The 13,126-nt window shown below is 40.2% G+C and overlaps 1 protein-coding gene across 1 annotated transcript; it reads right to left on the bottom strand.

Annotated features, from left to right (window-relative positions):
- Positions 1-2,992: 2,992 nt before the first annotated feature.
- slc35f6 (solute carrier family 35 member F6) lies at positions 2,993-8,466 on the bottom strand. Its single transcript, XM_076165381.1, has 6 exons — positions 8,288-8,466; positions 5,870-5,942; positions 5,405-5,576; positions 5,076-5,291; positions 4,774-4,884; positions 2,993-4,251 (listed from the first exon to the last, which is right to left on the bottom strand). The coding sequence occupies exons 1-6, from the start codon at positions 8,362-8,364 to the stop codon at positions 3,764-3,766; spliced, it is 1,137 nt and encodes a 378-aa protein (XP_076021496.1). The 5' UTR covers positions 8,365-8,466; the 3' UTR covers positions 2,993-3,763.
- Positions 8,467-13,126: the final 4,660 nt, after the last annotated feature.

The following is a 13,126-nucleotide window of genomic DNA, read 5'->3' on the forward strand; positions in this document are numbered from 1 at the left end:
AATGTTGGAGTAAAGGAGTAAATTACAAATGGATTCCTACCAACGATTTGGAGTTTCAGCACACACAGAGCTGATGTGACAGAAAATGAGATGAAGAATCACTGTGAGGGCTGCTTTGCTTCCTATGTGAGTTGGTGGGATGGATGGATTGACTCCACTTGAAATGTGAAATTGACTCTGACTTACTAGGACAATGACTTCCAAAAGAACAGAAAACGTGCAAAAATTCCATAATAGGTTGCGTTCAGTGCACAGTAATGCGTTTCGATTGAGTAAAGTAGGTGAATAAGTGAGACAAGTAAGTGCCATTACAGCTCGGTGTTTCCTTATGTTTGACTCCCAGGTACAGACATGAAGTGGTCATTAGCTGGACAGACTAATCACACTCACCCCAGCCTGCCCTCTGCTGTAAACAGCCTAAGGGTTGCTTTAATGGAAGCTCTGAAATATAGGACGGTGACTCAGTGCCTTTGGGCAAACCCCTGTGTTTACATTCAGACAGATTAAAGTCGCTGCGCCGCTTGTCTTGTGAGGTAGTTCAAGGCCCTTTACAGCTCCAGTGTGCAAATGTACACAGGGTTAAATCACATAAGCAGCGTGAGGCAAACAGGACAGACTAATGGAAACATAAAAGGTCATAATAACAAACCATTACACACACTGCTTCTACTCCAGAGCAGGGGAAAGCGTTGCAGGCACACACACACACACACACACACATGCACACACATGCACACACATGCACATGCACACACCACTGACTGTTAGAATGTATTTTGAGATTATGAACAGGCCAAATGGAATTCATCGCTACCTTTAACAATTGAAATGTATTACTATTATCATTTGAAATATTTTCTTCTTATTACAGACAATATCCATATTTTTAATTTGTAAAATAAAGTTCACATTTTAATTCTTGTTCTTATGTATTCTTGTATGGTATGACTAGAGAGCAAGAGGCAACCTGAGATGATGAGAGAACAAATAGTGCCTGTTGACCTAATAAGCTCGTAATGGCGTGTGGAGATTGGTGGTTGTGTGTCTGCTCGTGAGTTGGTGTGTGTTTGGAGCAGCTTGATGCAGAGCAGAGCTCCTCACGCTTCGGCCTCATCTATCCACCGCTGTTTAACTCTGCGAGCCGTGGAAAAATGCACGGTGAGCTCGATTCATCAGCGGGAGCTCCAAACAGCTGCAGGTCCACGCAGGACAGGACCCATACAAAGCTCACACACACACACACACACACACACACACACCAAGCTGGAGTCTCACAATCACAACAGGATTCTTCTTTTTGAAGTGTAATAAATGGTGACGGTAAAATAGAATGACGCAATGAAATGTTGGAATAAGCGGGACCTGATTACATTGACAACGTGTATGACAACGTGTATTTGATTATTAGTCTCGGCCTCGATGTGTTGATTGCCGGTTACTAGTGCGTGTAAATACAGTTAAGGTCCGTTGTTTTCTCGTGTGTTGTGGACAGAAGCTGAGTTTTGTCCCCTTCGCTGCCTCTCGGGAGACTCGTGGGCTCTGGGGACGCGTTTCTTCACAAAAAGCGACTGAAATCATTTTTCCACACGGTTCTTCGAGCGATTAGACAGCTGAAGACAGCAGCATGTCCCTCACACAGGACAGCACAACATTAACACGAGAACCTTTTTACATTATATAATTTATAAGTAAAACGTAAAGTAAATTAACCTCATTCAACGCAAAAGCTGTATGGTTACATTTTTAAGAATAAAGAAAAAATGAAGCAATTGTAAAGATTAAAATGTATACTATTATAAAAATTAACTCCTTATTTTAAAATAATTGTATTTTTTAGTTTTTTATATCTAAAAAAGAAAGTTTATATATATGGTTACGAAATGGTTATATATAAAATAAAACCTTTTTTTATATAACCATTATATACATACATAGTCTGTAACATTTTAAAATATATAATATGTTGCATATATAGTATATGGAGTATATATATACATATTATATACTGTATATTATATACTGTATTCTATATATATATATTATATACAGTTTATATATTCTCGATGTATTTTACGGGTTTATAAGTAAATCTGATAAAATAACCAAAATAGATGTTGTTTATTTCCCCGAGGGTTTATTTGTTTATTAATTATTGAAATGAATAAATCTTTAAATCAAGTCCCCGTATTTGTGCCCTCGTGTTATTCCAGACGTTGTTTCCATTTTTCTCAGCGAATAGCGATTGGAGCGGATTCCAGAGCAACGCTGGCTTTCTGTTTTTTCTATGAAAACACTGTCATCTAGCGGCAGTTGATGGATTAGTTCTGAGCTGCTTGCCCGCACAGAAAGCTCCAACCCAGACCCCATGTGTGGGGCTTAGAATTTATCAATCTGTATCCAAGCTCCTGGTGTTATATTAGAGACATATACTATTTACACAGGCATAGCAAATGGAATTGATTATATTTCAACAGTTTCAGATATGGTTATTTGGTTATTAATCACTGAGACACATAACAGACAGACAGACGGACATTGTGTGTTTCCCTGGGGACCCTTGGACGTAATTTATGACCTCCATCAGCGCGTGAGCAGGTCTCTAGGGAGAATGTGGATTTGGTCAAGACCGTGCAGGCAGGTGTGAGCTGTGAAGCCAAATGGATCCATGGAGTCAGAGTGGGATAGAGGTTTGGTTTAGGGATGGAATCACGTTTTGATATTACAATATCAATTCTGAAGTCGGCATGTGACCTAAAGCGTTGGGTCACTATGAACCAGCAGAACAACAGTTGGATTCTATACTTCTACTTAACTGTTACACCAACTCAGCCACTTTCATCTCTCCCATGATAGATTTTCAATAGGTGGCAATTAGATCCAGATCTGGATACAGGTTTAAATTACACTTTCATTTAAGCAATAAAGTGATTTCAGTGTAACTGTATGACGTGTAGGGTATGAAGTGGAGGGAATACAGTCTTCTTTTAATGACTATCATCATTATTCTTTTATTTGTATTTAAGCTAATACAGAATTAGAACACATTACACTTTGTTTAGCCATGTCAGGGTAATGTGTTGCGAAAAAGGTTCTACATTTTATTCTGAAATACACTTTTCTTTTAAACATCCTTGATCATCGGCACATTACATCCATTCAGTTCCCTTTTTTAATGTTAATGTTTGAGAAAATCGAACAATCTTCCTCTTAGCACATCCTGATGTAAACAAATGAACCTTCAAAATGTTCGGAGCGGACATATACAGATTTTATCTGCATCAAATTGAATCTCTTTTCAGTCAGAACTTGGCACAGTCATACTGAAAGTCAGCAATAATTAAAACAGTAGAACCAGCTTTTAAAGTAGATTGCACAAGATTACAAACCACACACCGTACGTATTAACATTGACATGATAATGACAATTGATTTTTTTAAATAATTTCAGTTACTCATAATGGATTTAGGACTAATAACACTAATAATCAGTCAGTTCAAGCTTTTTCGTATAAAAATTGGTAAAACAGAGAGATAACAGTGGTTGGTATTGGCTAAAAATGATTTTTGTTCTGTTTTCAGGAAACAAAAATCTCCAAATTCAATTATTACTTAAAAACCGTCCCTTATCTGCCCTCTCCCTCATGTGCTATCCCTTTGTGAAGGCTGTGGAGAGATAGAATCAGTTCAAATATGACGTGGGAACAAAACAATAAAAAAGACTATAGCTGTCACGCACACTCGCTAAGTGTGCCAGCCTTTCATTTTAGCTCCTCTCAGTGTCCTGCACTGGGCCGTCAGCCAGCAGTCTCTCTCTTTCTCCTTGATCGCTGTCCTCCTCCACAGTTACCATCCCCGCGCAGCAAGGTATCTTAGCCAGCAGGGGGCGGTGCAGTCCATTATAAAGCGCTGTGCCCACGAGCAGAACCACAAATCCCAAAACTTGCAGGCCCTGGAACTTCTCCCAGCCCAAACACAGGCTCACCACCCAAATGACCAGCGTACGCAGGCTGTCCAGCACCATGCGGGTAGTTGCGCTGATCTCCTTGGTGACACTGATGCCTGCGAAGTTGAAGAAGGCGATGCTAAGCGTGTTTCCAAACAAAGGCAGCAGGATGATGGGATTGTGTCCTATCTGACAAAAAGCATCCAGCGCGTCCTCCAGCACCCCCCGGGGGTTGTTGCTGAAACCACCAACCGGGATGAAATACATGGGGAAGAGCAGCAGGGTTAGGACAACGAACCCAAAGAACCCTGAGAAGAGAAAACAGGATTCCATATAATCAATATTAAAAGAGTTACATGTTAAAATGTCTGACATTTATTAAAACATGGACATAAAAGGAGAAAATGGGCGCATTCTATGGTAAAACAAGTCATCAGAAAAAGTCAGCTCAGACGTTTGAAACAGCAACCTTAAGAATTTGTACCGTCGAAGTCCTACCTAAGCTCCCTACATAGCTCAAGAGCTCTTACCACTGAAGTAAAGAGCAGAGTGGACATGGGTCAGGAGTCAGGAGTCAGTGACATGTTGGGGAAGCAGCCGGTTAGTAAGACTGAAATATTGAGCCTTTGAGGCTTCATTGATAGCACACTGGATATCTGCTAATGTATGGGAATGAGGGAGGCACACTGTTTTACATACATGTTCTCTCCAATCTTGATACAGTTTTCTTTTTCCGATGGGCCATCATCCTTTTGACCAATGTCTGAATTATAATTACAAACTAAGTAACTAAACTGTGACCTGTGAGTGCAGATGAACATCAGCTGTACCTTCAGTACCAACAGCACGTAGAGGATGGACATCATATTTGTAGACAAACTTTTCCTCCAGGACCATCTGCACAGCTGCAATGATCTGAGCCATGATGATCAGAAGGTCTCCTGTGGGTCAGAACACAGAAATGGTGCATAGTTGTGAGGTTGTTGAAGTGTGGTTGCAGTGCTAATGATGCTTCTAGTGCAAGAATTGTATTGTAAGGAAACTATTTACCAATTTGGTTACCAATACCCCAAATTAGTCCAACCATGAATCAGATTCACACCACAGATCATTGTGAAAATGCACTCCTTACCAGTAATGACATCGCTCAGTTTGTGCGAGTCATCATGGTGGCCGGTGACAAAGTCAGAAAGGCCAACGATCACCAGGCCCAGGATGGTGATCACGATTCCGATCCATTGGCTTGGCACTAGGCGGCGCCCCAGGAAAGCAACAGACAGCAGACCAGTGAAGACGATGACAGCTCCACGTAGCATCTGGAAGCTGGAGGCACTTGTCATGTTGAGTGCTAGAAGAAAGGGTTTACACAAACCATGAGGCTGGGAACTCCGTACCTCCGGACCACTAACACGGACAGCCTGATCTAGACATTGCACCCCCACAGAGGTCCTGGTCCCTTACCAATATACATGATGGAGGTCGCAGTCATGTCGCACATCGCAGGGGGGAAGAAGAGCAGTGGGTTAAATCTCGCGCCTTGGTTCAAAATGGGTTCTGGTCTCCTTCGTTCCATACAAAGCAGGATGTGGAAGACTGCGAGACAGCAGAACTCTCCCAGGAACATACCCACTGCCTGGGCAGGGAGCGTGGGAGAGGGGTAGAGTGAAAGACAGAAATAGAGGGAAACTCATTCAAAGTCAACTTGATATAGTTGTGTCTCTTTACAATTGTTTTTACAATTTGCGTGAGGGTCCTTCATATTGGCTAACAAATCTAGTTTACCTTGTTTTGGGGGACTTGTGAAAAATATTTGTCAGTTTGTTGACATTTTACTCAATAAATGACCCATCAAAAAAACAGATACATTAGTTGGTATCATCAGCCACAACAACCAAACAAACCATCAGGCATATTATTGAACTGTACCTGTACAAATGGGTGAGAAAAACTGTGATCAGCATCACCGCGGCAACCTTTACCTGAGAGCAAATCAGCCCATCTGTCAAACAAGAGGACACAACACAGCTGCATTACGACTTTTACAAAAATCAAACGTACTATTTGTTTCAAACACAGTGACACTAACTGCATGATGCAACTATAATCCCTCATTCATAAACATATTAATAATTACTAGAGACGTCATGACGGAACAGACAAATCATTCAGAGCAGTTCAGATCTTAGACATTTTGTGACGGCCCCTAGGTTTGTCCTGAGTGGGTGTGGCTCTCTCTCTTTGCTCCTCCCACTCAGGTAGCTGCTTTCCTGTGTCAGAGGCAATCAGCAGGATTGATCCCACCTGCTGATTACCTGCTGAAGCCAGCCTTAAAGCTGGCTTCTCCTCTCTGTTTGCACTCTCTAACCTCCTGCCAGGATGACTGGTGCCCTATGGGTTTGTTGACTATGATGTTTTAGTTAATTAGGAAGATGTAACTCTGACTGGCTGGTTTGCTCAGATGAGATGAGTGACGATTTTCATTTTAGTAAAATATCTTTAAACAGGTTCTAGTTTCTCACCCTGCCAGTTTGTTCACTTCTGCTATAAATGGAAGTGTAAACAAAACAAAAAGCATCACATGTTCCCTTTAACAATGTTTGACTTCCACCTTCTTTAGTCAGCCGCTGTGAGTTATGGAGTGTTAATGTTGTGCAATGTTAGTCTATGTATCTGTATTTAATGAGAGCTTATGTCACCCTGTGTCACACTTTGACTTTTGTCAGACCATAAGAAAGAGCGTGACTGGCATGTGAGCATCGTGTCTGTTTCAATATGCAAGCTAAGGGAATGTGCTACATAAAGCTGATGACACAGCATTTCTTTCACATGCAACAGCTTTGAGCCCAGCAGCCAATATGTCTTTAAAACAAGTCTGCACTGTCTGTTTGTTTAGGTAACACGGTTTTGTGATGTGAAATTAATCTTTACATGTGGTTTGGTTGCATGTCATGGGTTAATTGTAAGGGAGACAAGCCGCCACATGCTGGAACAAAAGCAGTGAAGCAACACTGAAGGAGTTTCAGGTGACGGTAGTGAAACCTTACCTGTTTTGTTACTTTACTCTACTGTGAGCAATATGACACAGCTTGTCCCATGAACATATTAATGCATTCATACGGAACAGTCGCACGGCCTTCAACTGGCAAAAGTCCACAAAACGGGATGTGTGTGTGTGTGTGACTAGACAGCTGACATGACAGATTATTGGAGAAGTAAAAAGGTTTCTTTCAACCGTTTTGATGAAATGGCAATGTCTTCTGGAAGGGAGTCTGGAAAAACTGTCAAATAGGATGAATCATCTGTCATGCCAGCGATTTGGTTCTGTCCTAAAATGAAGGCTGACATAGGCTATTACGTAACTTCATGACCCATTAAAGCCTGTTTGAGATGAAGAAATGATGTAACTCATTTTAGCTTCCATACATTAGCCATGTCCATTTGAAGGTTAAATATTATTGTTCCTTTATAAGGTACATTGTTGTCTTTAGCAACACTGCAGAGAAGTTGGGACAAATGAGGCTTAACTGCCAGGGCCCTAAGTATCAACAATGACCAAATGTTTACCTGAGAGTTTAGCTGGATTAGATTATTTTGTTATCTAGATCTTAGTATATCTAATAAAGGAAAGCAGCAGCCTGGGGAAGCTTGGTGGCAAAGATGCTAAGCGGCACTCCAATAACTAAGACAATACTATGATTTGTAGATTATCATTGTTATCTCAACTTCCAACCCACCAACTATCATTTTCCATAACAGTAATAACAAATACTTGTGTTAGTGCTGCAGTGAAAACATGTCACAGAATCGGAAAACATTAATATGAGATTTGGTTTTCTACTGAAAGTCTCAGTACAAGACATTTGTTTACAAGTGAAAGAGACCACAGGTTCTGAGTTGTTGTAGTGAGGAAACCTGCTTTGTTTTATAATCTTCAGTACCATTATTGTTCTTTTCATTGAAGGTTTTGGGGGTGGAGCCCCTAAAAGTCTACCACTTTTCTAACACCAACGTCGGTCTACGTGTATATCTGTCCATTAAAGTTGTCTAATCTGATTCTGTACACTTTCATTTCCCCCCTGTCCAGTTAATGTCAAGGGTTAGACTTAGTGCGAGAGTGTTAGAGAGCCGCTGGTAAGCAGCTACATCGGTAAACAGCTACGTTAGCATTTGTAGTACAAACGGATATCTGTTCATTACACGTTATAACAACTGTGTCACAAAATAATAAACAAAACAAACCTATTAGCCACCTTAATGTAGACGTAATGGGAAAATGTGTAAATATTGACATTTCGACATTCTAGTTCAATTAGCTACGAATGAAAATAATATACAAATACGCACTTTGCCGATAACGTGTTGATGGAACCGGTTGTAAGCATAAGACCCGCTAAGAAGAGCTGGTATTTGGTCCAAGCCATGGTGCTGAACCGAAACGAGCCAGGCAAAGAGCACTACCAAGCTCTTTCAGTTCAGTCTTTGTTTTTCACACACTATTCCTGGCCCAGAACGCCACATGACCGGTCAGCTGACTGGTGCGCCATCATTGAAAAGCCGTGATGCATTCATGTACGTAGGAAATCCCGCTTGCCTTTTCCATCGGATATCCTGCAACGATTACAGCAACAACACAACGTGAGGCGATTAACCAAAAAGTAACACGAGGGGAAATGCAGAAATATTTAGAACATGCTAGATTCTCTGTTCAAAAAACACTGATGTTCATGTCCTCCTGATATTTCACCCCCATTGACAACTGTGACATCATTCGATATTACCTTCAAACCCTTACTCAACCCAGAAACACACCAGATCTACGTAAAGTGTTATTCTTATATGTATTTGTAACAGCAGGTAAATATGAGCCAACGTATTTTATGCCTGCAAAAGGGGCACACCAAAATTTCACATGACAATGTCACAACTTGTTAAAAAGTTGAAGAGAACAGTCTGCCTTACTGCACACTCAACTGTGTTATACAACACATACCTCTGCACTACACACAGCAAATGTAGGGCTGAAAGGTCATGCGCTGACAATTGCAATTAATGTGGTGTGTAAAGTCACTGCTGTCATTACTCACAAATCCTTTTGTGTAAATGTAAAAACCTTTTTTCCAAATTGGCTATATGAACATTTGATTACCACCTTGTGTTTTTTTCCTTCACCCTCTCTTTTTTATTATCTTTCAAATATGAGATATGGGACTAATGGAGGTGATTCTATTCAATCTATTTCAGCCTCCTCCTAGAGAGCGTGTTGTTAAGCAAGGCATTAAACCCTTAACTGGTCCTGGTGTGAAGGTTGGTATGTTCCTGCCATCAGTGAATGTAAAGCCTTTTAATAGAAGCACTCCACAAGCAGATAATTATTTAGTCTATTTGAGATATATCATACACATTCGTCAATAAAACACTGAGGATACTGTGTGTGAATCTTGAACAAAAAGATGTATTGCAATGTAAACAAGGTACTGAATTCATCTCTTTTCATAAAACAAAACAGATAATCCTATACAAAAGCTTTTCAGCAGTGAGGATTATGGATGCTGCTTCCCAGATGAAGCATCTTTTGGAAAACACCAGTTCTACATTCTACACAGCATTTGTCTTTCACATTACAAAAAATAATAATAACAAGAGGATTTGTTACTATATCCAACAAGTGGCAGCATTACATCAATAATGCAGGCCACACCTACAGTATGGCACAAATGTGATTTGTGTGTTATTATATGCGTAAGATAGATAGATAAATACTTGTATTGAACCCAAACTGGGAAATTGTTGAAGAATAGGAAAACAGATATATAACAAGGATATGAGAAATAACAAGATATATAAGAAATAATATTAATACACAATAATATATATTTCTTCTACAATATATAAGAAATAAAAAGGCATATAAGCAAATATCCATACACAATATTTAAGAACTAATATCATCTTTGTCCCATCTTTGTTTTTTATTGCACAAGCCAACTTTCAGAATAAACTCCAATAAACACAAGAGTAGGTCAGTTATGATAATTGTCCTAATGAATCAGTGTCTTAGAATTACAAGCTCTGACCTCACACTGTGTCACACCATCATTATCAGTGCAAAGTGCTGACACACAGCAGATTTCTTGTCCTCTTTCTGCATAAGTGTCCATGCACTGTGCATGGATTGTACATTGGACATCTGACAGTACTTCTACATTTCATTTGCAGTGCAGGTTAAGCGACTTTCCCAAACAAACAAACAAACATACACACCACAGTAATTATGTACTCAAATACAGTGTGAAACAATCGAGTGTTTTAACATTCAAGCAGTAGGGGTCAGCCTTTTCCTGTTTCTTCCTTTGCCTCCTCTATTCATTTCTTGTGTTGTTGTTGTGGTCCTATTCTATATTCTTTCCTACACAAAAATATGCATACGTCAAAGTCGTCTTGCTGATTTTTAAGTGCCAGCAATAATTGTTGTATAGTTTTTGATTTTTTCCCCGAATTCTGAGAAGCCCAGTGACACTGCTGCTTGAAGGATATACATAAAAAAAAACAACCCACACACTCACAAACCGATTGATGCCAAAAAAAATAGATAAAGGAGTAGAGGCAAAGTGTGTGATTTGTCATTTTCACAGTAAATACATGTCATCCTTCTCTTCAGATTAGATTAGGTTTTTTTTAGCACATGAGAAGAGATTTCCTCCCCATGTGATTAACAGCAGTGAGTGGAGCAGGCCATTAACAGCATTCCCTGCTCCTGAGTAGTCTTTACTTTTCCCTTATCCCCTGAGAATTATTTCCCTCCTGTATTTGTGTTTCCCCTCTCCACCTAACCGTGTTATTGTGGTGTCCTGCTTTAGTCCCTGCTTTATATATACACATCTGACATTTGAGTTTTCAGTTCTCTGTTTTCTGTTATCACCTCTGCTTGTGTTGTGGTTTCCATTTGTCTTATCTATACAGCGATTAACAGTTCTTGTTTACCCCTTGTGTATCCTTCAGTCATTTTCCCCCACCTTGCACTTTGATCTCGTTCTGGCTTCTTCTCCCAGCTAGATCATAGCAGAACAAACAGACCAGTTATGGACTCAGCAGGTCCCATCTTTTTTTTTTATTCGGTTCTGCAGACAGCCACATGGCCTGACAGTCTCACCGAACTTGGGACTTCTGTTTGGGAGAACGAAGCGGGTGGTATGGACACATTTTGGGTAATAGACTATTTGAAAAAGGAACCCAAGGTGGCCCGGGCGATGGTCTACTCTAGGTTGCTGAAACCCTTGGGCTATCCCAGCATGCAGATTTTCCACCCTGTGTTCTGGGCTACTTCCTCACCCAAGGAAGCCGCATCCGCATCTGCTCCAGTCTGCAGTTCTCACTCCTCTGCTCCAGTCTGCAGGACCCGCTCAGGCCTCCACGCCTGCACCTGTTTTGGCCTCTGTTCGTCAAGCAGTCCCTAGCCAGGGAGTGCGGCTTGAGCAACATGACATCTGACAATGATGCACCAGCTTTCCAACCTTTCACTCCAGACATCACTTCTGATCGCACTCTGTTGTCATGGTTACTTATGCTCCGTTGCTAGCCTGGTATGGAGCAGCGTATGTTGTTGCATGGTCGTGCTAAAATATAAAGCACCGTCTGATGACCTCACCTCCTCTGGAAAATAGCATCACCGTTCCTGCAGGATCCCCTTGACATATCTCAAAGCCGGGGCTCTACCCATATAAGGTGGGGCAAAGATATTTGCAAAGCGGCAAAATCCACTTGATTTCTCTCAGGATATTCTTTATCAACACTACGATGAGAATAATGCTTTGTTAAGGTATTGATCACAGGTGATTTCCAGTCAACAAGATACAGCAATGACACTGAAGTCAAATCATATTGTTTAATGTGCATTTGACATGAATGGTTCAGTACACTTTAGACACAATCATAAAAAAATAGGACAACACACGTGCACATGCACGCACACACGCACACACGCACACACATACAAACCTTGGTGTGATTTCTTTAAGATTTGAAATACTGTAGTGGAGCCGTTACGTAACTGGGTTAGGATTAGGGTTAGGGTTAGGGTTAGAGTTAACTGGAAGTTGGTGAGGAAGTCAAGTGATGCAAAGTAGGGGAATTCATGGGTGATGGGACAGGTGGGGAATAGCAGTTTAGTGACCAATCTGCAATATAACTTAAAAAAATATATTATTAATTTATGATATTTACCATTTGCTTGGCTCCTACATAAGGCAAACATGTTGTTCAATATCATGCTATAGCCTTGATGTGAGTGATGCTTAATCCAAGGGCCATTTCCCTAAAGGGACAATAAATTCTATGTCATTAACATAACACCAAAATTATTTCATCAACAGACATTCAAAAGAACAAACTGTTGTTTAAAATACATTTTTTATTAAGATTAAAGAAAGAGCATACCGTCAAAGTAGCCACAGACACATACAGTACAGTAAATGCAAGTGCCCTCTTCAAAAAGAAGATTCAGATAAAACAAAGTCTATCAAGATATGATACTAATGTATAATTCTGATGAGATACTAACCTCTGTTTTCCTTCCTTCCTAACTACTAGTCATTAAGTCTTCCCTCTCTTGTGTAAATAGATGAAAGGAAGAGGGTTATGTCATTTCCTGCAGATGCACAAGTTGTTGCTTAATCGCCGCCGATTGACGATTCCGATTCAAAGACAATGGATGTTTGCATGTTTGTTCAATCAATTAACAATCACAAAATCTAGGTCTGTTGCTCAGAGAAGGACACTATCAATTTATTTGCTTTGGCATTCACGTGAGATTACAGAATGCTTTCCAAAGTTCACCTGAGACTAATGTGAGGCTTCAGCACAGTTAACCCCTATTTAATAAAAATCACACGAACTACACAGCTAAAATGTGCCGCTATCATTTAAGATCATTAAGCCCCTCTGATATAAATTAGTGTAATCATTACATTAATTACTGATACGTTGTTGTAAGGGATGACAGGTGAAAGCCAATTCAAATTGATTTGTTAATGCCAAGTTAACAAAGAAGATGTTTATTCTCTGTTTTAGAGTTCAGCATTGGAAGAGAGAGGTTTATATCGTGAGGGGTAGTGTGGTGCATGTGTGGGTGTGTACACATTGCTGTATTGTAGAGACGTTGATGTAGAACTCATGTATCACTTTGAA

The sequence above is a fragment of the Genypterus blacodes genome, unplaced genomic scaffold, assembly GCF_046128005.1.
Source record: "Genypterus blacodes isolate CSIRO-AG114 ecotype Tasmania unplaced genomic scaffold, CSIRO-AGI_Gbla_v1 ptg000143l_1, whole genome shotgun sequence".
NCBI classification, from domain to species: Eukaryota; Metazoa; Chordata; class Actinopteri; order Ophidiiformes; family Ophidiidae; genus Genypterus; species Genypterus blacodes.